The sequence below is a fragment of the Hirundo rustica genome, chromosome 1, assembly GCF_015227805.2.
Source record: "Hirundo rustica isolate bHirRus1 chromosome 1, bHirRus1.pri.v3, whole genome shotgun sequence".
NCBI classification, from domain to species: domain Eukaryota; kingdom Metazoa; phylum Chordata; class Aves; order Passeriformes; family Hirundinidae; genus Hirundo; species Hirundo rustica.
In genome coordinates this window covers 87640592-87668315 of record NC_053450.1, presented here as the reverse complement: position 1 = coordinate 87668315, position 27724 = coordinate 87640592, and the positions used below count along the sequence as shown (strand labels likewise).

Below are 27724 nucleotides of genomic sequence, written 5' to 3'. Positions count from 1 at the left end.
TCAAAGCTGTGATGAACACCTAGGTCTTCTCTCTTTTCTTCTTTATTTCCCCCTCTCCAAACCAGGGTGCAACAGAAATATGCTGAAAGTGCAGTGTATTTAATGTGCTCTGTCCCGTCTTGTGTGCTTGCTGGTTCATGTTCAGCTGTGGTAAGCCTCCCTGTGTGAGCAGGTCTCAGACTTGCTCTCTGTTGCTGGGATAGCAGGTGAGAGTTTTGCTGCACTGGAATAAAACAAGAGACTCTCCCTTGCTGCTAGCTCTTGACAGCTCTGAGGTGTGGGTCATCTGTGCACCAGGATTTTTTTTCACTGCTCAGGAATTTGTTTGAGCTGCAGAATGTGGGTGTGTAGGATGCAGGCCATATGTCAGAGCTCCTGGGTGGCCAGATGTGAGCCACAGCTGCCCTAGCTGTACATGCTGAACCTCTCCAACATGAGGCGTGCAGCCCAATGCTTGTGACCAGCCTTTGTGAACTTGTGCTCAGCTCCAGGAGCCTCCTGTGTCTCTGATTCCTGCCCATACCTTTTCAAATCATAACTCAACCCTACTCTGGGGCAGGATCCCAAACAGGTCCCTACACTCTCCAACCCAAGTTCCTAATCCTGTGTACTGCCCTATGCTTGGTTATCTATCTATCCATCAGCTATGCCAGCTACAAAGGCTCCTGGAATGAGATGGTTTGGGGATGTGCTGCACTTGGAATATAATTTGTATTACTTCTCCTAGGGCTTCAAAGCAAGGGACAGTTTGTCCTCTGAGAATGTAAAACATGTGTAAACATGACTGATACTTCATATTTAAAATGTGCTCTTTGAACTTCTTTCCCTCATCATCACCTTCCCCTTCCCCCCTCAAACTTTGCAGAGATCCTAGAATCATGACAAAAAATGAGAAAAAAACAGTCTTTCATTATGAATTTATTAAGAAGCAAGAAGAGCACATAGCCTAGGTACAGAATGATTCACACATCACTTAAAAGACATTACAGAACAAAAAGTTCCAGGCAGACTCCAGAAGATTAGAATGATATGAATCCGGTGACAGGACATTGTTCACTGGAAAAAGGCACGTTCATCCTATTTGCTTTTGTTCTGTGGTTATAACAAAAGGTATACTAGTGGAATCTCTAGACGGGCTCCAGAGAAGATTTAAGATGTTGAGTTCTGTAACTGCATAGTATGTGATACATGTGAAAGTCATCTTCTCTAGCCTGTGTTAGAAATGGATACCTCCGTAACTTACTGCAAAAAAAGTGTTTAGGCTCTCGCCCGTTCTTCCTCACGCTATTTTCATCCTAAAATGAGAGTGTTGGCATTGGATACTTTCCTCTTACAGCTGTATATATTAGAAGAAAAAAGTAGGCTACAGTCTGCGTTCGGAGATAAAATTACCACTAGAGGATCTAGTAACTTTTTGAAAATAGCAAATTATAAGGAGGAACAGCATCAGAATCACCATGTGAGGATTATTTTCTTCAGAATCGTTGTAGCATGCAAGCAGCCTACTTGACTTGAATAGTGTTGGTAGTCTGCAGCTTTCATGAAATTGGTTTGTTGCTAATAATAGTCTAAATAATTTTTCACAGTAAAATCAGCACAAGCAACAGTGACGTGATCTTGATTAGTCAGCTTTGCTGAAAGAGTGTAATCTCCCTGTATGAAACAAATGCAAAGCAAGAGATTAGCCCATCAGTACTATATAACTGCTTAAGTTTCTGACTCCTCATTCTAGAAACAGAACAATGCTTTTCCCATCAAGTTCCTCCAAAACCTGTCTGGTCCAAATGTTTCAGAGGTGGTAAAGGACATACCCATATTTTCTGCCAAAAAAATCTCCTCAGGGATATCAATGCTGACAGCACAACTGAAAATTAAACACTGCAAGGGGAATGAAATGTTTTGCTGCAAAAAAACCCCCCCTCAAATCTGTGTAGATTCTCATGATTCTTATAAGCAAGCACAATATGGCCTGTGCTGTTTAGTAACTGGAAAAGGAGGCTCTCAGTTCTGTGGCATTTCTCTTACATGGATCTTGTTGTTCACTGTTATTGATATGAATTTTTATAAGGGAGCAGACCGAGCAAAGTGTGTGTATAGATGACTCAATCGCTAACAAATTCTATATAACAAAACAAGAAGTGGTCTAATTTCCAATTGTGTACTTGAAATGACGAATTCAGGCTTTGGGGAGAACTTATATCATTATAGTGCAAAAAAAATCTGAACCTTAAAGAAGCCATACAAGAAGGCTATCTTGTATTGGTCAAAATGGCTCTTTCCAGACACTTGGAGAAGCACTGTACAGGCAGGTGAACAAGGTGACTTTAACAGATTTGGAAGAAGAGGTGAACTAGATTTTATTCACTTATATAGTTGGCATTGGAGTAATTTTTTTTTTTTTTCTTTTTTTTTTTTTTTTTCTTTTTTCTGGAGCACACAGGGGAGCAAAATGTGGAGTAGGAGAGGTTGGCAGCAGTGACCCCCTCTCTTTGAACCACAGAATGCTCTTGTCCTGTTTAGAGCCCTTCTGGTTGTGGAGTAGAAGGAGGCATGGCTAGAATGAGTCAGGCTTCTTGGCATTTCCCTTTTGCAATGGGATTTTTAAAGCAATATCTGGCCTGCGTCCTCACAGGGAGGTTCAAGCTAAGAGTAAAATCTAAATTTAGAGAGAGGCCCAATGGCAACATGCTCTTGAAAAAAGAGCCTGGTTCTAATTCCTGTGTGGAGCATGCAAACATCCCTCGGGTTGCTCAGGGGAGGCTCTACTTTGCAATGAGCAGAAGACGATTGCTGCATGGAATCATTCCTTTTTGTCAGCATAGGAGGATGATGCTATTTGCCTGATTGATTAATTAACAAAAGAGGCTTCCTATTCCTTTTTTTCATAAGCACATTAACTCTCTAAAAGCTTATAGTTTAATTCATGGAAGAGACTTCATAATAACTAATTTCTATTGCTTCTTAGTGATTAGATTTATTTTTTCTCCTTCTGAATAATTTTTTGCTTGTGGTGAAAAAATGTTATTAAAAGAGGCTTGTGATCAGTCTTGGAGTTTCTGGCCCCAGAAACTAGCTGAGAATTCAGCTAATTTGCCCAGAACTGGAGTTTTGCTGGTCTGTGTGCATGATTCTATGGCTTCTTCTTGGTTTAAATACCTATTCTTCAGTTTGTCTTGGGGCTTTGCTATATGTTTTTACTAGTATGTTAGTAAAGCTACTCCTGGAGCAGGATGCTGATTGTTGTGAGCTCAAGCACTCCTGTGTGAGACATCAAAAGGCAATACTCAACACAGCCTCTGTAGGTACAGCCTTTAGGGAAGCAGGCTGGTTAGGGCAGGATAACAGCCTGCGTAAAGAGGGGCCAGCTCCCGGTGTGAAAGCCTTGGGAAAATGAAGGTCTTGGTTGCTGCTATCACCAAAGGAAGATTGAGACCTGTGAGATGGTAGCACTTACGGAGGCTCAATCCTCCCAGAAGCCAGATATCCTTGTTATCACCTCTGCAGGTCTTGGCAAGCCCAGTTCTTTCGGACTCATGTCTTTGTTCTGTACCCCTGTTCTGATCCTGTTTTCTTTTCCTGCGTGGAGCAATCCAGTGCTGAGCTGATCCCAGACCTCATCTTTGAGCCTCTGACATACGTTTTATGTCTGCTGCTGAAGAGCTGGGAGCTCATGCTGTGCCTCTCTGAGTAAATCTAAGGAGTATTTGACTGACCACCTGAACTCTATGCTTTTGCAGTGGTGACTATGATCCTTTCTTTGCAGCATTCTCAACAAGATGCCTTGATAATCAAAGACTCTGCCTTCTTCCCTTCAATCCAATCTCTTCATTGTATGTCTCTAAAAATTCCTTTGTTATGTACTGATCAAATATATCTTCGTGCTGTGTCCAGTTAAGAGACTGTTGCATTCAGCATTTAAGATCTATCTTTTTTTGCAATGTGGTTTGGTTGAACTTCTAGAAGAGACTTAACTGTGTGTGGAGAAGGCTGCCAGTAAAAAGCATCTGTGTTGATGACCAGGAAATTCAGAGCAATGCCTAGAGTGCTGCCTGTTTTCTCACCTTCCTAAGAAATTATTTTCTTATTTTAAGGCTCTGTAAATCCAGAGAAAGAGTTCTTGACCTAATAACTTGTACCTTCAGTTGCCACCTAGAAGACCTTGGTCTCTGCCTGACACCATGTATATACAGTGGAACACGTTCAATTGCAATAGCTATCTAAATTGCCTTTATAGCCAGAGAGGATGAATGAGCTTCTCCAAATTGTTCAGTTCACTAAGGACTGAGAAAATTGCAGCCTTGGTCTCTTGGGAATCCCCTGGAACTACTTCTTTTCTTGCTGTTTTCAGAGTAAGAGATGGGGAGTCTACTAAACTCTGTGGCTGTCTGACAATGCTGGTACAGAGATCTACTATCCTGAAAAAAACCTTTGTCTCTGGATAGTAGTGCCTCTGTGACTCTTTATAAGCAAAGCCACTCAATTTCATTTTGAAAAGGATTATTTATATAAAACACTATCAGATCCAGGGTGTCAGCTGGGGAAGCATGGAATGTGCCAGTGTGGTTGCTGGTAGTCCTCTGAGCATACCTCATCCAGAAAGCCCTTCTGCTTGGGAACACAGCTGTGACCAACTTACCTGGGGGATTTCTTTGATTCCAAGTGTGACTGGTCCCTCATAATAGAGATGTTCTGGAAAGCAACAGTGGTGATGGATGGTTAGACATGCAGCACATGAAGGAAAAACTCAGCTGATCATAGGTGCTTTTTTTTTTGTAATGGCATTTCAAAGACTCCAGTGACAATTATTGTGGAACTGCAGACTGCTCCATACACAGTCCTGCAACACCTCTCTTGAGGGAAATATCAGAATGTATACTGCCTTATGGGGAAAGCAGAGCTTGGGCTCAAGGAGCATCTGCAGCCCATGTGAATGGAAAACGGGAGCACGTCTGCACAACCAGGTGGGTGTCCCTGTGTCATCACACATCCTGAAAATGAAAGGGGATGGGGGGACTGCCAGACTCAAGTCCTTCAGCATGGACTATTAAACACCTGCAGCTGCAATGGTCGAACTGCACTGTTTTGGCAACTTTCAGAAAAATCAATCTGAGCTGAGTGTTTGTGTAGGTGTGGACTTCTGACTGCTTGCTGAACATGACTTTAAAGTAATAAGAACATGTCTGTCTGCTGAGAGAGCGCTCATCAAGAAGTTACATGAGGGTTTAAAGTCATCACAACTGTGTTGGCGACTGGCAGTTCCACCTTCCAATCCTCATCTCCCTAGTTGTATGAGGCATGCCTGCTCTTGGCTGCTGAAGAAAGGGCAACTTTGGCATTAATGGAGAGAATTAGCAAGCTGTTCTGCAGTTCCTCCTACTTTTTCATAGCTTACTGGGCCAAACTGTGCAGACTTGACTGAGAATAAAACTTGTAGATGTTTCAGTATTTCAGAATTTCTTGCACAACTTGCCCCACACAAGTCATGGAAAAGTCTAAGAACTGTTTAAAGATTCTTTTTTGTAGGTGTCATGAAATATTCCTTACTTTGACAGTGACAGAGGAGTAAGTGTTTCATCATGTTTATATGAGTATGTGCTGGCATTTTGATGCTTGTCACTTCTAGAGAGTTGTTTTAGTCTAGTCTCGCTGTTGGTTTAAACTGTTTCTTGTGAAATGTTGGATAAAACCTTTGTAACATCTTTAGATTGTATGGTCCATCCCACCATGCATGGACCTGGAAAACAGTCCACAGGAGTTCTTCCCTTGCACAATTTGAAATGTTATTCTTGTAACAAAATGATATGAAAGAATAGTGACAATAAAATAAACTAGGAAAAGTAGAAACCTGAGATATTCACCAATGTTCTACACATTTGCATTAATGAAAAGTTTGTTTAAAGTAATGCCTTGATGATCCTGGGAGGCGGAGAAGATGCAAAACAACTCAGCATTACCCTGAAAAACCTAATCCCAAAACAGAGAACAGAATAAGTATGTCTTGGTTTGTCACTCTCAAACTGATCAACTATGCTGCAACAATTGTACTGTACTAATTCCCTTCTGCATCCCTGGCTAATTCATGCAGACAGCAAGAAATCTTGTTGTTTTCAGAGAACAGTCATCATTGCCACTCTCTTCTGTGCATGAAGCAAGAGCCCAGGAGTCTGACACATCTCCACTGCAGAGAGCAGTGACTCAAAAATTTTAAAAATACAGTACAGCCCACCTCGCAGTTCACAGCTTTAATAGACTCTAAATGGGAATTAAAGGCACTGAAGACTGCATAACGTAGGTGATGAGTGACTCCCCTGGGCCTTGCGCTGTGTGTGTCGATGTGATCTAAGACATACTGGGAGCTGCCCCCACGGAGGGGCATGTGGCCCATGCGGTGGTGGGGCTCGTGCTTTGCGTGCCCTTTTGTTCAGTAGAGAGCCTTGTAGGACTACCTTTCCTTCAGTCAACTCACAGCCTAGCAAATCTTGGATGACAGCAGAGGAGAGTGGAGAGGAAACTGGGCTGTGAACAGTCACCCAAAGTCCTTCTGCACACAGACATGAATGCTTCACTTGGATCATGTGCCTTGCTAGGATCTCATCTAGGCTCTCAGAAAGCCATCCAGAATCTAAAAACATAGATGCAGCATTCAGGCTCTGCAAAGCCTGTATTTTAAAACGAAGTAGGTGTCATCAGGCCATAAATTTGCCTCTGAAATTATGGCAATGCTAATCTCTCATCTAGTGTAGGTAGAAGCTATTTTCCCCCACACACTTCACTGTGATAAAGTAACTAGATGAATGCAGTCTCGGGGCTCTGCCTCAGCCCACTCTGAGAAGTTTTCCTTGATTGCTCTGATGTGTTGTAGCTATGCCTTTGCTCAGTTATTAAAGAAATCACTGTCATGGGTGTATTATCTTTTAGGGAGCCTTCAAATGCACAGCATCAGGTGCTGCTTGTCCAGCCTGAGGTCCACATTTGCTGCTTTATGCTTCAGCTTTACCCTTATTTAGCTCTTTTTAACCAGGGGTTTTGCAGTGGTTCACAGCTGAATTATATGGAGCTATTGAAGAGAGTCCAGTGAAATGTCACTGATATAATTAAGGGACAGGAACAACTTTCCGATGAAGAGACTGAAGGAGCTGGGACTGTTTATCCAAGAGAACAAAAGCATTAGGGGAGAGTACATCAATATGTACAAATATCTGAAGTGGGGTCGTAGAAGAGGAGGGTGCCAGGTTCTCTCTACTGGTGCCTAGTGACAGGGTAAAGAGGCAGTGGACACAAACTAGTAGGTTTCCTCTGAACATCAGGAAAGAAGACCTTTTTACTGTGAAGATGACTGAGTGCTGACTCTGGGCAGAGGTTGCCTGGAGATGTTGTAAAGCATCTATCCTTGCATATATCTAAAAATCTTTCCCTGGACACAGTCCTGGGCAACTGGCTGTAAAATGGCCCTGTCTGAAGCAGGTGGAACTGAATAAAATGACCTTTAAATGCCCTTTCCAACCTCAACAATTCTGTGGTTCTGTAACCCATCCTTTGGAAAACTCCTGTGGCCTTCCTTGCTTCAATGGGGAGACAGAAAAAATGCTGCTCTGAAAGTATGTCCCTATAGGAAAGCAAGGGCAGTTTTTCTTTTCAGCTAGTTGAGACCTGTCAGGAAATACTATGGACTCATAAATTTGCTGAATTTTATCATTCATATTCACTTTGGACCATGGAAACCTCCTCAGTGGATCAGGCTTTTCAAAGACCATTCAGTGTTCCAGTTGCATGGGGATTTCTGCTACATTTCCAGAAGTGTAAACATCCTCCAAGGCTTGAAGGACTGCAGTTTATCACAGCATCCTTAATATGACATTTTTTCTCCACATATTCATACATTTTTACATTCCTCCATTGAAAGAGGATGAACACATCTGCTGCAGTAAGCGTAGCTGTCACAAACACTGAGCCTAGCTCATTGAAAGAATTCTGTGGTCTTCCTAGAGAAAAGCCCAAACGTGGTTGCAGAAAATGCTCATGCATTTCGAAGAGCATAAACCATGAGTGCATTCTTCCAACTAAATACTCCCCTTTTTCTTTTTTTGCTCTGCTGGTAATCTATGGTACCTGTCAAGCATGCTGTCATCAGTGAGGTGCTTTCAGCCCTTTTTCTTATAGATTTATCTGAAAGTGATTTCTGTAGAGCTCCTAGAAAATATTTCTAATGTACCACTGAATCAAGGTGATACTACTGTGTTTTTGTAGCAGCTTTTCACTGTTGTTTCTACCAAAAGTGACTTAGTCCTTTTCACTGCTAGTGAACGTGCCTTTAGTAGCTTCCAGTCTGAGGCAGAGCTTTCTAATGTGTAAGTAAGAACTTCTTGAGGATTACTTCAAATTACTAGTTATCATTTGTCATGAAGATGCCTCTCCTTCCTGACTAAACACCTATAACGAAATTCTCACTCCTCTTTCTCAAATCTTCCTTTCACTGAAAATCTTTATGTGTTTCTCACACTCTTGTACTATATAAGGGCCCTGTACATCTGCACCCACCTCTTCCTTTTTCTATGTTTTAAATATTTTTAGATCTTCAATGCTCCATGTTGGAGTTCTTCTAGGACACAATCTTGCAACTGACATACAGCTTCCGTGGGTGCTATGGATGTAGGAATGATGTGAATAACTGCTAACTATAGATGTATAGCTGAATGGGAAAAAAACATATGTAAATACATGGCCAGGTGAGAAAGATTCACGCTACTTACAGGTGAGGAAAAGGGGAGATGAAGGGGCTAAGCAAGATGGCTTAAATCATCTAAGCAAGATGATTGTGTGTCAGAACAAAGACCTAGCTTTGTGGTATAGCTGCTTTCTCAGAACCAGCTACCTACATTCTCAATGTGATAGCCAGTCTTTTATTTCACGTTATGTTCTCTACTTCTATTCACAAATACTATTTTAGAAACTTGCTCTCTGTAACCCCTACTGAAAGGGCAATAATGTAAAAGAATGGAGGTCTGCAGCAAGGTGGGGGTTTCTCTACGGTTTGGGGAGCGTGCCCAAGGAATTGTGCAAGTGCTCTGATGGTGCCTCTGTCAGTTGAGCCTGAAAGAAAACTTGCAGAGGATGCAGCTATCTTTTTGTCAGGCAGCTTTGCTTAAGCCTGCAAGTTGTGGTTGGCACATTGCTTAATATTACCTTGGTAGATCTTCCACTCTGATTTTAGTGATTGCATTGGGAAATCTGTTAAATCTTATGTAACTGCTTTCTTTGGAGGAAATGGGGAATAACCAGCACTTTCTACTAAAAAAGAGGAAGGCCTGAGTTCATGTTATGCAACCAAGAATTTAGCAGTTTTGTTGCTATTGTTCCTAAATAGACATTGGCAAATTTCCTTGCAAACTTTCCTTGCTAACAGCTCCACAACAGACATACAGCTCAAAGAAAAAGGTCTTGGAATCCTATTTATGAGTCCAAGTGAGCAGTGCCAGACATGACCTTTGGTTAACAAATATAGTAAATACTATATTATTATGATCAACATGAAATCTCCAGCTATATTAAGTCTTTCCAGCATAGAGAGTATTTCCAGTCATGAAAAAACTGTAGTATTATAAGAGAGCAAATATAAATTAAGAAAAAAGGCTTCCCTGAAATAACTAAAACTGCCACATCCAGCTCTTAAAAGTCTCTTTTTCTTGTAACTTCTGCTCTGCTTTTCCCCACAAGTAAGTGGATCAACAAAACCTGTAGAAGGATGATGTTCTATCTAATTTTGGGAGAGGGAGGAGCAGGCAATTTTTGGCCTCCTTGTGAAAGGCAAGCAAATTCTGTGTGAAACTATATTTAAACTCAGGTCATGTCTGGCCAGATGTTGGAAATGCTGCCCATAAAACAGGGAAAAAAAGGCTCTCCATGAAAAGCTCCAGCTGAAAGGGCTCTCCGCTCTCCTGTGTCTTAATAGTCTGCATACTTGGACATTCACAAATCGTACTCCTTGCACAGGCATTAGGTCAGATTCACAGCTGTGCTAATATGGTACATTATGCCTGAACTGCCTTAAATTGGTCTTCAGCTCAATTCTCTGTCCTAAAACATGGGGTAGATTCAACTGCCAACTAATTAAGAAATACCCCATTTTTAGTTTGAACCTGTCTGAGAAAGTTCACTTTCTTTCCCGCTGTGACTTAATTACTAAGTAAAACCGCTACTGAATGAGAGGGTGTGTATCAAAAAGTGCACGGCAGACGTCTTTGCTCTAAAGTAGGGATACTTCTAAATGAAGATATATAGTATTATTTAAGCAACAAACTATGTGTTTATATCATAATGTACTTCAATTAGCAGAAACAATCGCCTGTCAGTTTGAGATTAAGAAACTTGGAAAACCAGCAGGTTTTGGCTTTGTAGCTTAATGTGTGAATAGCAGTTTGTACTCAGCTCAAGAGTGACTCTACGTCTCTTGAATGTATTCACTAAAGGATGTTATTAAGTACTTCATCAGAATAAGATAGTTTTTCAGTGGGTCTGTGGGTGGGTTTTCTCCTCTTGTAATTCAGTACACAATTGAAGAAACTTCTGAATTTAATTTTTTTGTCTATCTGGCTTACAGGATTTACATAATTGGTTGCTTATGCAGCATTTCTCTATTATTCTTTGTGATAGTTTTGTGCAGTGGGAAATGTCTTAGTAGTTTTCCAGGGGCTTTCTTTGCAGCAGTGCTGTGAATGGTCTTTAAACTCATGGCCCTTGCACATGAATTATTGCAGTGCTATCAGCTTGAAGATGTGAGTGAATGGAAGGAAAGCAGAGCTTCTGTAACAAACTGGTGCTCTGACAGCTCAAACTTCTCTGTGGCTCTACCTGTTTTTTACAAAATCAGCCCAAATAGATGATCGTGATGTAAGAGGGATTAAAAAATTACTGGATATTGTGGCTAGTGCAGTCCAGAAGCACGGCCATAGCACTTCCAGATATGGCGCAGCTAATTTGACACTACCTGGCCTGTGTGGTGGCGGAAGGGGCCTTGAGGTGCCCAGGCTCACCTGGGCCCAAAGATGCCTGCTTTCTGGAGGCAACTAATAGCACTCTAAACCAGCTAGATCAAGTCTTCACCAGCTGGCAGTGTGACTGGCATGAGCTGAATTCATCTGACTGCTCCATAAGCACATGTTGAACAGAAACAAGATGCAAACCATAGATCGTAGCAAATAGTTTCTTGTTCCAGATACCCTTATTCAAGTGTATTTCGTCATTAGGTGATTAAAGAATTGCCTTTAAGGACAGGAAGTGTGACTTGCTAGTGAAGAACATGTTCAGAATGGTTGTTTGTTTGCTTAGCCATTTCTTTTACAGAACTAGCCTTTATTTTTGTCATACTTCTTGCTCACATGACAAGCACGTGCCTCTCAATAGGGCTTATGAACCACTCTGCTGGTGGATGGGGGTCACATAACCACAGTTATTTTTAATGGACTTGAAATCCCATGTGTGTGCAATGATCTGTGATTAAAAGTAAAGCAAACAAACAGGTTGGGGGGAAAAACAGGCCCTTAAATTAAAATGTCTTTGTCCTACTGTGTTCCTGTCACCCATTAACATGCTGGTGAAGTAAACAGAACATTACGATGTATTGGTGCAGTCAACAGCACAGCAGGTGCATCCTGCTTGGAGTATTCAGTAGCCATCAAACACTTAGAGTGCTACCTAAATTACCTCCTTTCTTCTTTCCACAGAAAATAAGCTTAGAATGACCCGCCCCACAAAGCGTCTCTGAGTAGGTTAAGACCGTCTTTCCATTTATGATCATGTCCAGCTTGATATAGAGTTCCGTGATGCTGTGTCCTGCACACAAAGCAGAAAGAGAGCTCAGAGAAAGTGCAAGGATAAACAGGTTTATTACTTTATTTTTAAAGTAATAAAAATAATAAACTTTTCTATTTTTTCCTCCCTGCTGTTTGAGTCATTAGACATTTTCTCTTCAGGGAGGACTCCTGATACATAGAAATCCATGCTTCAGGAACAGGTCTCTAGGCCCCTCAAGGTATATGACAGGGGACATAACAGCAGTTATCTTGATTGTTAAATAAACTCTGCCCATGGCTGTTTTTTGACTCCGAGGTCTAATGGTGTAGCAAATCTCATGTCCTTACATCTAAGCTTTTCTTGTGTTCTTAGCAGGGGGATATCCAATGGGCCCCTGGGAGCAGCCTGTGACCTGTAATTGCTGCCCGGGAAAACAGTAACTGGCCTGAGCCAAACATGTGCCAGGGACCAGCACAGCAGCTTAGCAGTGCTAGGAGGTTGCCTGCTTATGCCTGGTTTGTTGACACAGGCAGAGCCAGTGAGGCTACTGGATTTAGACAGAGGTCCTGTACTCTGACTTGTGGAAAAATTATTTGCAAGTGTCTGCAGTGTGATTTTTTTCAGGCTTGTTTACCTATGCAGCCACCTGAAAAGAGATGCTCCCTAGACAAATAGGCTGCATGTCTCACAGGAAGTGAGACCTTTTGCATGCAAGGAAGCATTCCCAGGTGCTGAATGATGCTTGGCACACAAATTTATTTTCAGCACCAAGAGCATACACCCGCACTTCCATATTTATGCTCTGGTAGTACAGGATATAGATGAGCTTGGGGCTCAGGTTTGCAAGAGGTGGCTTCCCTGTGGAAGAATCACAAAGCAAGCTATGGCTAATATTAAATTCTGCACCCAGTTTTTACCTTTTATTGCTGATCAGTCAAATGCTAGAGGGTATTATTTCAGCTAGTGCAGGTGGCAAACTGATGGTGTGAGTGTTACCTCAGGCCAGCACTTTCCCAGCACGCTTCTCTGTATGCCCAGGAGGGACAGAGGGGTGTCCCCACCCTGCTCTCCAGGAATTCATTCAGTCCACTACCTGCAAGGGTCACAGCCTTGGAAATTTGGTGAGGTACTGATACAAGAGTGTGGGTGCTGTAGCTGTCTCATTCAACAAGACTCCTCAGAAGACTCAGCTATGAAGATGATGAGCTTTAGAGTAGCTCCCCCTTGGCTCTCCATGTGTGCAAATGAAGAGCAGGAGCAGAATAGGGGCTGAAGGCTGATGTGACCGGTTTAGGGTGACATATGTAGTCTGAGGCCGGGCTGGTAACAGACGTGACATTTTTGTAACCCTGCACAGGTTTGGAAATTTCTAAGAAATGAAGCCCATTCATATTTTATAGGAGATTGTCACCCTTGCTTACTTCTTAATACCAGCAACTCACACATGAATTACCTGCTTACAGCGTGAGAAAATAGAAATTCACTTACTTAGGACCATTGCAGCTCTGATGTTAAAGGTGTGGGTTACAATATCAGAACAATGGTCGATGCTGAGAGCAAAATCTTGCTGGGGGTCTGTTTGAAGACACAAAGCAGTGGTTAGATACTGACTCTATAGAAGAAAATAAAATACAGAAGTGTTATAAAAACCAAATTACATAGTCCTTAAAATTTCTCCAAGAAGTGCTCAAAGCTCCCATACCCTGCATTGCACAGCTACTTCTGTCCTTCCTGCCCCTGCAGTCTGAAGTGCACTCAGATGATAACCTGTGTGAGGCTGGACTCTACAGTGTAGGAAAATTAACCAAGTTCAAAGAAAGCAAGTTTCCCAAACTTGGTGAGTAGCCAATAGCTATTCAATAATGAAGTCTCAGCACAACTGCTCTTCCCAGGCTCTGCACATTGCTTTTCTTTCCTCAGCACTGATGAGCCATTGGTTTGTGAAGACGTTTATCAATTAATTTGTATCACAGGATGGCTTGCTGAAGCTGATTAGGAAACTGAATTCTGGAGTAGGATGGAAAGTCCAAAACTGGAAAAAACAAAAAGTATTGCTGAGATACTGCAGCACTTTTTTTCTGGGTCCACTATCCTGTGATGTTTCTAAGCCAGAAAATATTCTACATTTCTCTTTTTCTGGGATACTTTAGCAGACCGGTGGGGCAAAGGGAGCCCTTTGACTGATAATTGTCACGAACATGATTCTTCGCAATTCCAGCAGAATCCCTTTCTCTGGAAAAAGCTCTAAAACTCTTGTAAAAACACAATTGTTTTCCTACCACTTCTACCTTCTTCCTTGCTAGCCTCCATGAGACTTGGTGCTTTTCCTGAAGGCTTGCTGACATGTCACTCTCTGGTGACAGGCAGCAGCAACCTCTGACAGCTCAGCTGCCACAACCAATAGAATGTGCATTTATTTTCCAAAGCTGTGGCAGGAAGGGAAAGATTTGGCCAATTTGGAAAAATACCTTGAGCCTCAAACTTGCTTTAGGCATAGTTTTGTCCCTCATTATGGTTTTCCTGCCAGCCTGTACATCCAACATTGTTCTCTGTGGCCACTGCAGAAGCAGCCATAGGTTCCTTGGTTTACACAGATCTGGTAGTGACAAATATAGACTTGGGAACAGAGTTCTGTTTCTAAGTTGTTGTTGCTTGAGCTAATCTTCTCACTGAGTTGAAAATAATAGGCTGGGAGAAGTTTCCTTTGATGCTGTGGTGAAACTTGAGTCACAAGTGTCCTCTGTGAGGCTGAGACAGCATACCCAAAGTCTAACCCTGTTTTTGCAGAAGTGCCCCACAGCTGTAGCAGCTGGCATTCAGCAAGCCTGCGTGACCAAAACTGATTGCTTAGTAGGGATCACAGAATGAATAAAAGTATTGAGAGTACCTGGAGGGCTTTAACTAAGCCAGGCTTCATGAGCCCACAGATTATCAGTGTGGCCTAACAGGAGTACCCCAGCCCTAAATTCTGGTCAATTAAAATGACTGTTCAAAGGAGGGAGATAAAAAGCACTGGTATTTCCAAAGCTCTGTGTCCCTGTGCTGGATTTTGTCTGCTTTTCCCCAAGGAAATATTTTCCTGAACCTGTTGGGGTAAGGGCTTCTTGAATCTGCTTTCTAGAGGGAGCCCTTTGGAAGTTTCCTCCCAAATCTGCCCTAAACCAGGACACCTCCACACCACTAAAGCACTCCCCACAGTTGTGTAATCTGTTTGGGACAAAAAGTTAGTGCCTGGAGTTGTTTATCAAGTGTGACCACAACCAGAGAGTTGTCTTTCCTCTTTTTTCTTATTCCTGTCAGTTCCAGCTTTGTTTTTTGCAGCTTCAGAAGCTGTTGGAATCGGTTAGGAGAGCAATTTCCTGCTCCAACTGGAAAGCATGTCAAACTTCTCTTTTCTCCAGAACCGTTACTCCTGCTTCCCCTCTGGCTTCTACCATCTCTCAGGGCTTGGTTTCCGCTTTCCTCTGGACTTCTGCTAGAGACCCTCTTGTTTCTGTTTTGGGTATGGTGTGATGATAAGGTTCAGAAGGCAGCTGCTCAGATTCAGAGCAATTTGGGCATTGATGCCTACAAATACTGCTGGTTGTCAAGTTACTGAAATTGTTGGTTCAGCATTTTCAAGAGGGATTTACGGTCAAACATGGCAGTAGCACATATATTATGCGCTTTTCAAAGAGACTAGTCTTTAATGAACAAATTAAATTGTGGCATTAGGGCTAGAATTTGAACTTTTAGTTTGAAATTTCTCATCCGTAACTGAGTGGAAAGGGTATGTTCATGACACCAAGCCTTTTTGGAAAGCTTGGGCTTCTAACAAAACCCTGATCTCACAGGTTTTTTTTTTTTTGTTTGGATGCCTGTTCATTTCTATGGGTTGAGCTCCTTTGACAGATGACACATTTCCTAGTGCATTGTAGCCATGGATGTCTTTTATTGCCCTGCTAGTGCTAGTGATGCAGCATAGGATCCTGACATATCCAGGAGGTGTTGCTTGGTCCTCAGAGAAGAGGAGAGTGTGGAAGCACTTACATGAGAAATTCCAGGGAAAAAAAAAAAAAAAAGCGAATTGGAGCACCTGGATTTTGTGTTGTTACGCTCTTGCTGGGCAATTTGAAATTTTCCACTGCCAAAAGAGCCCAAATTAATTTTCTGACCATCCTTCTGGAAACTCCTACTCAGATTTAGCAATCCAACTTTGCAGTCTTAGATACTGTGGCATATATGGGGGCCTCCTGCTGAAATCAATTAAAAGAATGGCTGTGTTGCTCAAGCTATGGAGCCAGGGAGTCTGGATTCCCAAACATGCCAGGAAGAAATGTTGCTGCTATAACAGAATTAATGGAACTAGTGGGGTTTAGCCACAGGAGAAGTGAAATAGTCTGTAAATTCAGCTGGGCTTTATGCTCTAAGGGATTGTGCCATACCCCTCTTGCCTTAAATAGTGAGGAGTCCCTCCTGTGGCCAAGGCAACTCAAGGCAATTGCCATTTTTGTTTTTCATCTCAGATGTACAACTCTGAGTCACTGTATGTCTCCCATGGAGGTTTAATACTTATTCTTCCTTGTTTGCCTCAATCTGAAGTGAGCTGGTTAGACTGAAAAAAATACATGTTATGTCTTTCACATGTGCAGAGCAATAACATTTACTGTTAGAGCTCTAAAATACGTGGGGCTGCCCTTCAGCCTTCCACTTCCCTGCAACATTTCGTGGTGCATAGTACTGTATGTTCCCAGACTTCCCTCCACCTACTCCCTTCAATCTGCTCCGTCTCCCATAATTAAACCTAGAAACTCTTTAACTGGTTGCAGAATTTTGCTTTTCCAGTTCAGCTTTGATATATCACTAACACTCATAATGTTGTTGGAAATTTTGCAAACACATTGAGGTTTATCAGTGAGAATCTGCTTACTGAGGGGGAAAAGGGCATTATTTGTGTGTCTAGTGAGAAGGACTTGGGCTGTAACATATTTGCAGCTAGCGTGAAAGGTGTCTGGAAGCAGAATTTTGACTCAAGTTTCTCTCTAGCAGCACTAAATTTTGGGCAACTGCTCTGGGAAATGGGAAAGTCTTTGGCTTTGGTAAACAGTCAATGCACTCCAAGATCTTTCTGACCTGTTATTTGAACTGATGTGGCTGATGCTGAGCTCCCAACTGTATCTAGCACTGAATGTCCAACTTTTGCTGAAGACTGACTTGTGTAGTAGAATCCTGCTTTGTGAGGGGTGAATTTGGGATGTACCTGGAATCTTGCTACCAATCACCCCTTACATCGCTCCGTCTCAGCTGAGCTCATGCATCCTACTGCCCACTTCACCCTTACCCAAGTACCCTGGTGGAGATTTGTTCCTGTATTGACTTGGGGTGTGGTTTTCCATGTGCACTGGTGCCACAGTGCAAGATTTCAGCCTGACTTACTACTTCGAGGCGCTCGCAGTGACAGGTTTGGCTGGCTTTTCTTAGAACACTGAGCAGGTGTGTGTAGTACAGCCTAGAGGCTCAGATGAGTTTCTGAACTTTTCTTTCTGGAGTTTTTTTCCCTGCTTTTGCTCTTGGCAGAAGGGTCATAGGTAAATTAGGTCAGGCATATTTACAGCAGTGTAACCTCAGTGATGAGGACAGCAAATGGGAGCTCCCTTTTGTGCCCTGGTTAGTGCAGTTGTGGGGCCGGTGGCTCCTGCCCCTGCTGAACGTGGGTGTGCCCAAAGGCGCAGGGCTGCGACCTGGGGCTGCCTTTACAGCCTCTTGGGAGGGGATCCCTAGAGCACAGGATGAAGTGGACAGCTGGGAATGATAATGTGCTAACCCACTGTGGCAACGTCCCTCAGAGCCTGAGCTGCTAGATGACTAACTGGGCATTACAGAAACTGCATGACCAGATGGGAAGCACCTGTTCTAGGAATTTTGCTGCACTGGTGTACAACAGCCTCTGTCTTTTATTCTTCCCTCCCCCTTCTCTCTCTCTTCCCTTCCCCACCCCCCCGCCCCCATCTTTTTAACTATCCTCTACTGGCTTCCCTCTCTTCTGAATCTGCTCTAAAATCACATTGTTTCCATATGAGCATGAAAATCAGTGGTATGAGTGAGTAGCAGCAGTAAGCAGATGAGCTTTGCTTGTAAAAGTCCCCATCTGTAAGCCTTGGAGTGGTAAGAAGGCCCTCCAAACTGGCAAGCTTTGGATGTTTCAAAATAATACTTTCAGGAGCAAATAAGCCACAGAATGGAATGAAATGACCCAACTGCACTTGGTTAGGGTTGTATAAGGACAAGCTGGTGCTAGAGGAGATGGAAATTAATACAAGGAAGAAACATTTAGCTATTACCCAATACTCCTCACCTTCAAAGCTCTTAATAAAATTAAATCATTAGTCTTTACAACATTCAAGGTGATAAAAGGAGAGGGAAAGAGTGAGAAACTGTTTAGGATTTCAGACTTTATGTATTGGTTCAACAATTTCCCTTTAATGTCTATTTAAATAAATTAACCTGAACGCTCAAGGTTATATTTGACACTAGAATCTACTTATAAGCTGATGAGGAAGAAGCATCAGGTGAATTAGCAGCTCTCCGTTTATGCATCTGCATTTCCCTGAGCACCTTCAGTTTAATGAACTTCCCTTTGGGCCTCCCTTCACAGAATGCCGCTGCCACATCCAGACGTGTCTGGGAGGGGCAGAGTGACCCTCTCTTCAGAGGAGAGCAGAATCAATTGTGAGACTCACAGTGACTGTTGTCTGCTTTATCATGAGAATGCTTCATCCCAAGACATTTGCCTGAGTCATGACCAGCTCCAGGCCTTCGCCTAATCCAGGCTGGAACTCTGGCCTCATTTGCAGAAGTCACTGTATGTTTTATCACCCAAACTTTTCTGGCTTGCTTAGGCAACATAGAGGAGAAAGAATAGGGAAGATAAGAGTTTGTGTATCCTTAATATGCTGGGGTTACAGACTGTGGGAGTTCCCCTTTGCAAACAGTGCAGTCAACTTGTGGTCTGTGAGTCTGCTTAAACCCAAACCTCCAAAGCTTTTGGAGATGTCCAATTAAGTGAATAACTCTGCTTTCTTTCTGATAAAATGTACACAGTTGTCGAGGGAAGCCTGAAGATTTGATTTCAGTGTAATCTATAAACTAAAAAGCCCAGGACACTAGCAAAAGAAACTTAAAACATGATCAAAACAAAACAAAACGGTTTATGCAAGTTAAAGAATTTCCAGTTCTCTCCCAAGAATACTGAACACTGGTAGTACATAGAGCAGTTATACATTTCTTGGTTAAATTAAGGCGCATGCATTACTGGCTGGCACTTATGGCCTTAGTTTTGGAGCAAGGTGATTTCAGTGTCTTACAAATCAGTTTAAATGAAAGACAAAAATTTTGTCTCTCGTTATTTCAAATAGAACTCCTTGCAGGGTATAACTGATGTCCAAATGTGCAAATATTAAGAAACAGTAATTCAGAAGGCTTCTCCAAATGTCAGGTGGAGAAGAGAGGAAGAGATTTTCTGGCACCAGGTTGACGTGATGAGGTGGAGGGAAGCCCCTGTGAAGACAGAAGGTGTGAGGGGCTCTCTGCAGCTGCAGGGCTGTATTGGGAGATGGTGGGTGTCACTAGCATGAATAAATCAGCCTTGTCAGAGACCTGCCCTGAGTCTCCCTGCCTTTTCCTGCCTGAACCACATTTTCTGAGAGCAGGCTTGTTAGAGCTGTTGGCTTAGGCTTGAGGGGAGGCTCGGTATCTGAAGGCTCTTGGACTCTTTTTTCTTGCTTTTGCCAGAGGTGGTATTTGGAAAGGGGGGTTTCTGTGCTTTGTGTGGTATGACAGCTTTATCCAAGCCTGTTTAAGAGGACAAAACTGAAATATGCAGGCTTTGAGAAACAGCACATATAGATGTGTACTTGATAATCCTGATTTGTCCTAGTTAGCTTGAGAGAGAAAGGCAGACAGGGCAGGCTTCAACTACAGCAGTGTAACAAGAAAATACTGCATTAATTTGGGCCCAGCAGGGACTGTATTAGAGAGAGAAAGTCTTTGTTCTTCTGTTGGTAAGAAAACACCATGCACTGGATGAATAAGATGCTTACAGTAACTGCTTGTATTCCTAATCAGAGCTTTCTCTTCTATCTTCAAGGTGCTGGGGAGTTTTTTAATAATTTTTTCATAGTGCCCTACTTGAGACTGAGATCTCTGGACATCAGTGCTTGCCAGAATGACTGGGGATTCACAAGAGACTTTCAGACTTGTGTCAGAAATAGAACCAAACGTTGCTGGAAACTGCCCTGCTGTCAGACACATGCCATGCTCTGGGATAGCAGCTATACTGCTGATTATACAGAACAGTAATCAGCAGCATATAAATGGGCTAAATGTTCCCATTTTCCCAGGATGGGTTTAAATCCACTACAGGAGCGTGGCAGTAAGCTCCAGCTGGAATGGCATGCTCCCTCTGCTGAGGAAACTAGCTGGGTTCCCACCTGCCTGATCACCGCTGGATCATTTGACAGGAGCCATCCATCTCCAGATGAAGAGGAAACTGAAGCATTGAATTAATTTGTGGTAATTTTCAAAATGCTAGCTTTGGGCAAATAGAAGCTCTCTTGAGTCTAAAAGCAACACCCGGAACAGATCGGAGGGTTTTGATTCAGTACGTGGTCAATCTGTAGAGGACATTTGGACATCTTGTTCCTGATGGCCACTGTTTCTCCCTAGTTTTAGGTTGCCCCCTTAAAGTTGGTTCAGCGACACCAACATACAATAATGCTGATGTAGTTTTTTTCATTTTGAGGGGTTAATTTTTCTTAGAATACTTTCAATCTATTTCCCATTGACATTAACTTCCTGTGAGCATCTGATCTCCTGCCTCTATTTTCTTTGCTAAACTGTAAGCATAGTAGGGTCCAGAGATATTCTGAGGCCTGGATGACAGCTCCAGATGAGAGGATGTGGCAATGTCAAGAAAGTGTAGCAATGCTTTATTGCTTAGAGGCTTAGAGAGAATGCTTTGCATAGTAGCACTTGTCATCAACTGTGGTTTGTTCTTGCTCCTGACTTTATGCAGTTAATGTGCCTTTTGATAATTCCTTCTTTATGTAATAAAGGAGCTAATCTCAAACTTCAAAAATGGCTGTGACTTGCCTGTTTATGTATTAGAGTGCTCCCTTCATAGGCTCAGATTCAGTACCCAACAGCAAATGACAGTATTGCCTTGCCCACAGTACTGTTTGACTCTAGTGTAATATGCCATTTTTTAGGTATATCTCTCCTGTATGTTTTCAAAGGGGAGAACATATTTTTCTATGGCTTGCCTTCTGAACTGTTACCACTCGTCCTTACGTTTACCTTAGTGACTCAGTGGCAAAAGTGAGTAGGTGAAAAACATGCCAAACAGTTTAGATTTATCAGCTGGACATAAGCAAGGGGAAGCTGTCACACATAAACAATCCTCTTTTGCAGTCCATGGTGCAGGATCTTAATTGATTTGGTGAAGAATTTGGCTCTGTGAGGAAACCACTGAGAACTAAATTAGATGGGAAAATTTAGAGCCTGGTGGGAGAAGTTCAGCTGAGGTTAATTCTCTCCAGTACTAGTCTCACTGAAAACATTAATATTGATTTTACTGAAAGAATTAAAGTCTAGGTACTGAATCTAATGTTTCTGCCAGAGTACCTTGGAGGTATGACATCCTCTCCCGCTCCTCTATGCCATTTACATTTTAAAACTTGCTAAGTACTCTCCCCCCCTTGAAAGAAAGGTTAAATAATCTTCAGAATCACCTCAAGAGTTCACATAGAAAAAAAGAAAGTTTAAATGAGATGTGGAGAATGAAATAGATGGGGTAGTTTTAATTCATGGTGGGACCAAAATTTTAAAAGAAGATTTGCATGTGCACTCATAACTATGCTACCTTGATTCTGATGATGGTTTCAGTTTGTTAGGATCTGGTGCCAGAAATATACATGTACACATCTGGTCTTCCCTTTGGAATAAGTAAGTTATACCAGATGAGTACAACAGCAAAGCTATGACAGTAAGATGGCTTGGACAGAGTAAACAAACAAACAAAAAAATGTTTTCAAGTGGAATTTTTAAGTTCTTTGATTGTTTGCCCATTAGCAATCTATGCAACAAAAGATCAGAGGGGAGTTGGTGTCATGTGGCCTTAAATAATTTAGAAGCAGAAGCAATTGCTGGAGACTGTTTGAGGGAAATAAATAAATAAGTCCAAGAGAAGCATCTGGCTCAATCTGTCTGCCAAAAACCCAAAGAATAATGGAAAAAGAATCTCTTTTTACCAAGTGTCTAGAAGAATTTTTGCCCTGAAGAGGCATGAATGAGAACTTTTTCGCAGACCTTTCTTTTACAGCTGAAGCTATCAGATTACTTATATCCTTTAAGTAAAGAATATGAGTGCGTGGTCAGGGAGGGAAAAGGACTACATTGGTTGACAGAGAGAACAGAAGGTGATACGCTGTAAAATTAGTGCTGCAGTGACGCCAATTTAACAGTACTGTTTACAAGTTGGTATTGCTGATTGAGCAGGGCTGCATGTTACAGGTGTTTTTTTAAAGAAAGAAACAAGAGGAATTTAAGAAAAATAATATCTGTCAGAGTGGGTTCTATACTGTGTCGAGTTCAAGGGGCCATTTTAACAGAGATCCAAATCTGAGCTCACACATTTAAAGAAAAGTCATTCAAATGAGAGTTTCTCTGTCTAAGAATGTAATTTAATGTAAGTGTATACTGAAGTGGGCAGTGCTACTCTCTCCTATTGTGCTACTGAAGGCCAGGAAAAAGGTTTATAGAAGTGACTCTGCTTCAAGTGCGACATAGAACTATACAAGCAAACATGTAGCTCATTGTTCAGCATGGCTTTTCTCTGTTTTGGAAGAGGCACTGTCATGTAAAAATAATTTTCTAGATGACCAGATTACCCTGGTTCTTTGTCTAGCAGAAGACATGAATTATAGCAAATGTTTACCCATATCCCTATATATGTTTTATTATTTTAAAATTTGTAGATATACAGATATAAAACTTACAAAGGGTGCAGCCAATTTAATATTTAATTCAGAAGGTTGAAATGAATACTGATTGTTGGCTCCTTCTCCTGAAACTTTAATGGCTATTAACCTTGCTTCAGATGAAAAACAAGAAAAAAAATCAGATATGAACTGGGAAAATATGTTTGTTTATATTTTAAAATCTCATGTGGTCTGAGCAGTGTTTTATATTGTCTTTTGAGTATTTCTGAAGTTGTCATCTTTGAATACTACTACTCTGACTCTTCTGAAGATCTCCCTGAAATTCCCTGTTATTTACTCTAGTGCATAGAAAATGAAGTCCTTAATAGTTGACAGGGTCTGGACCCTTTCCTAGAACCTTCTGCCTTATCAATGTTAGTTTCTGCACTGCAAAGAAACCTCCAGTTTCAGGCTTTGGGCAGCTCTGAAATCTCCCGGATCCTAATCTAAATAATTTAATTAAATAATCACCAAGCTTGCTGGTGAAAACAAAAGCAGGCATTCTGAAGCACTAAAGTGTTAATACAGGCTCACCTAACATTTCAAGAGAGAGCTGTAAAAATAGTTGGAAAACATTTTTCATGTGTCTGCAGGAACAGTCACCTGCTTTCCCCTATGAAGGGGGTCCCATTTGAACACTACATAGTAAGAATGTTTCCATGGCTAATTAAGACAATTAGGCTTTACATGAATGATCTAGAAGCAGGTGCTGGTAGACATGTGTTTGGGAATCTTGGTCTCCAGTCTCTGACTGCATTGCATTTTGCCCTTCCAAGTGAATGCCTATTACTCAAATAACACTGGAATCTGCCCAGGGCACTTTATTACCGTTGCCTACCTGCCCTTCCCTTCCCAGACAATTGCCTTTTAAAATGTAGTTGGAAAGATCAAAAGCACTATTAGAGTGAAATTAAAAGGGGTAGAAATTGACCATTTATGTAGCAGGTTCTTTTCATGTCTGTGCATAGACTTGCCAATTATGGTTCTCTTTTCTCAGTCAGAGATGTTAACCTGTGCTGCTTTTATCTCAGGATCTCTGCCCAGGTTTCTAAAGTGATTTGTGGTCATTTGAGGTATTCCTTCATTTTTGTCACTGGCTCCTGGGAGAAAGAGTGGCCCTAATAGGAAACGTCTTGTTATTTATAGACTGTCTCGGTGTTATGTCTCCTGCGGTTGCATAGAGGAGGCAGCACACTGTCTATTTACTCTGCTTTTAGACCACCCGTCTCTCAGCATGATTTTCTTACCATGGACTTGCTGTTGAGAATTTTTGTCTGATTTCTTTTAGATCACATTTTTCACAGCTGCATTGTAGTGATCACTAGGACCTTATCTAGCCCTTTCTTTTGATGCATGACTCGGAGTCCTGGTTACAGAACGTTTAGTCTGATGTGGCTGAGTGGGAATGGGGATGCTTCCTATAGGATCCAGATCATGGGCTGGGGCTGAGGGCCTGATGCATGCCTGTATCTTACGTGCTGTAGGAGCAGGATGCAGCTAGAACAATTACTTGTGACCAGCAATTGCAACTTACTCCTGGGTACAAGAGATGGCTACATTTTCTCAGTTATCTACCTAAACTTCTCTGTTGCATAAATCACAGTTATATTAGCCCATATTTTTGACCTTAGTCAGATTTTTACTGTATTATAGGAGAGGATCTGATAAACAGCAAAGAAAAAAATAAGTGCTTGGCTCCTCTTTAAATGCTCAAATTGAATTCTAATAATTTGTTGAGAGGCGACATTAAGCTCCAGAAACAAGTTGTGAAGTACTTGGTTAAAATTCTTTTAACATCCTTATATTTTACTTGATTCAATCCTAATTCACTGATAACATCCTAGAGTCCATAGTAACAACATTAGAAGTAAAATCCTCATCCTCTTGAAGCCAACAGGCAATCCTTTACCCAGGATTTTGTACTTCACAGTGAGCCACCTCACTGTGGCTCCTGTTTTCCCCCAAATGGGACATCCTCTGATATCTTCAGTGGAGCAGGAAATACCAAAAAGATTTCTCAGGCTGGAGGGACATACTGGGGCAGTGTTCCCCTGAAACAGCTAAAGAGTATGGGCAGTTGCCTAATATCAGCTCTGAGTTTGCTGCCATTATAAATTTGTAATGAGAAGGTTTGTTGGGAAAGGTTCTTGTCAAACACTAAGAAGTCTGTGCCCTCCTGGATGAGAACAGTTGGCAGGACACAGATGAAAAACAGAGTTATGTTCTGCCCAGCCAGTTATGGTTTACAGTGAAACGAAGTAGGGACAAAGCTCCCCTTCTCCTGAAAGCATGATCAGCACCTTGGGCACCACTGTGAGCTTGCCAGTGAGCCCAGGACAGTGAGAAGGACAGTGTCTTCTCTGAAGCAGATGTGGATTACTGTACTTGGATTGATCCTCCTGACCTATAGATTTTGGGGCTCCACCCCAAACACCTTTTATTCTTCTCCTTTTTGCAAACTGCTGGATTGTGAACTGCATCAGCAGCAATGCAGATGGTGTGTCCTGGTCTGATGCTACTCGTGGTAACCTCTGGAAAAAGGCAATGCAGGATATTGTGGTGGCAGTTGTGAATTGCCTCAGCTTTAATCTGACAGAGCAGTAAGGGAGAAAGGAACCTGACTTCAAAAAAGGACTCTTATTTAATTCTTGCATTGTTCCACATCTGTGTAATCTTTTCATCTCCCATAGCTGTGCCCAGGAGAACAGAAGACCACTCTAAGAGGTGGGACCTGACCTTAATGATCTCTGGCTTGTGCTTCTCAAGATGTGAATTCCCCCTGAATGAATATACTTCTTATCTTTCTGTTCATGGCAAACCAAAGGAAGTGGCAGAAATAAATGACTCTAAAGAAATGCGTATTGTTAGCTAGGCCAGTGACGTGCACAGTAAGAAGCAACATTAAACCTGCACATGCCAGCAGACAAATTCATCATACTTTGAATTCGCTCAGACTGTAACCGGTGCCTCTGTGTCAAGGCATCTCATGCTGACTGAGACCTGTTGAGGGAACAGAATCCACTTATGCAATAAATTCTTACTAAAATGAAGGCAATACCGAAGTCTGTATTCAATATCTAATTAAATATTTTCTTAATGCATTATACCTATTTACAGAATGTGAAACCTGACTTTAGTCCCCTGGGAGCAGGCCAGTAAAGAATACTACTACAAATATTTATTTACTTCTCTTGTCCCTCACTGGCTTTATTTTAATGGGTGTGCAAAAACGCATGAAAGCTACAGACGAGGAAAAGCCCCCGGGAAAACCTTTTGTAACTGGATGAATTGGAAAAACAAACTCTAGGGTGCTCATTTGCCATGAATAGCTTTTCAAATCACGTGCAGAAAATGAATGAGGCGTCTGTGAATCTAATTCCCTTTGTCCCAGTTGTAAAGCAGATCAGCACAATAGGCGAGGCACGCGGCCAGCAAGGCAAGAGGTGGAAAGCGGGCAGCATTCAGTGAATTCATTTTCAGTTAATTCCAGTGTCGCTTGCTCCTTTTCTTCTCTACAGATTTAAAGAACAAACAAAACCCTGTGATCCCTGGGAAATGCCTCTGGTAAGGGCTGCTGCTGAAGTCTCGCTAAGCACGGTGTTAATGGCAGAGAACATGCATCCTTCCCACTGTCACTCTGGGTCCCTTGTCATTCCAAGTGGGAGGACAGAAAAGTACATCACCACATCCTCATCGCACATTAGGAAAGCAGCAGATCAGTGCATTGAAGAGCCTCTTTCATCCCACGGGGTAAAAAAGTTAAAGACCTAGGTTCTTCCTAATTTTTTTTTTTTTTTTTTTTTTTTTTTTTTTTTAATCTAACTTCAAGATAAAAATCGTAGTCATCTTTTTCATGCTGAACTGGGTTTTTCACAGCGGTTTACTATTCTGAATTAAGTTACATTGTTTCCTCTTTATTATCTTCCAAATACAAATGAATTTGTGTGTGTGTGTGAACCAAAACCAGCTGTACTTGAAACGCGAAAAAAAATTTAGATGTGAAACCCAGTGCAGGTTTGGGAGCGTAACCCTTCCATTCACTGCCTGGCTTATAAGCATCACTCACTGTACAAGAACAACTCTGTTGAGCCGCTAAAAGGAAAATGGAAATGTAAGAAAATCTCACCACAGCTTTTGTAATGTATTTCCAAGTTGTCCTCTTTGCAGACTGTGTGTGTAGGCCATTCTGTGCTGGCTTTGATGTAAAGCAGGACTAAGATGAAAAGAAGAGCATTTGATGTCTTCATGGTGGTGGTGGTAGTTTGCAGGATCACTTCTGTCTCTTGCTAACCCTCTGGAGGGAGGTGTTCCTTCCTTTTATCGAGGGACACCGGACTTAGAACATTCGTGCCTGCAAAAGGGTTCAGTGAACCAGTGCAGCCTCAGCTTCCCACAATGTGGTATAAACAAGAGGCTAATCAGAATTGGAGGGTGCTATTTCCGTGTACTCAGACTTCTGCTTTCTGCTTGGTGTTAAACTAACGACAAGTGAGTTAATCACACCTACTCAGGCGTAGCCCTGCCTTGGTGCCTGCTGGAACAATGCAGCAATGTGTTTATTTCTCCTCTTGCTGCCAGTTTCTTCTCTTGAAGTCAAAGCATTTGGGACAAGGCTTCAGGCAGGCTTATTTTGCAGCCTTCTGGCTGAAAAAAAAGTTGCAATCCAAATTGCCCCATCTTAATCACACAAAGTCAGCCCAAATTTTGGAAGATGAACAGTTTGGTCTCTGTGTTTTTCCTAGTAACAAATCTGTCGTCTGGAGGGAAAGGAGGTGTGTCTGATAAAGCTGACACCACATAAGCAAGTCTTGAAACTTTTTGGGAACGAATCCTTTCTGCTTGACTATGCTAAATCCTTCATTTACATTGATTTTGTTCAGTGGTTTTTGGGAATATACAATTTAGCAGTATACCCAGTC

The 27724-nt window shown here is 42.0% G+C and overlaps 1 protein-coding gene across 1 annotated transcript; it reads right to left on the bottom strand.

Annotated features, from left to right (window-relative positions):
- Positions 1-902: 902 nt before the first annotated feature.
- LY86 (lymphocyte antigen 86) lies at positions 903-27187 on the bottom strand. Its single transcript, XM_040067855.2, has 5 exons — positions 26932-27187; positions 13279-13365; positions 11701-11829; positions 4637-4689; positions 903-1653 (listed from the first exon to the last, which is right to left on the bottom strand). The coding sequence occupies exons 1-5, from the start codon at positions 27050-27052 to the stop codon at positions 1558-1560; spliced, it is 486 nt and encodes a 161-aa protein (XP_039923789.1). The 5' UTR covers positions 27053-27187; the 3' UTR covers positions 903-1557.
- Between the last annotated feature and the right edge of the window lie 537 nt (positions 27188-27724).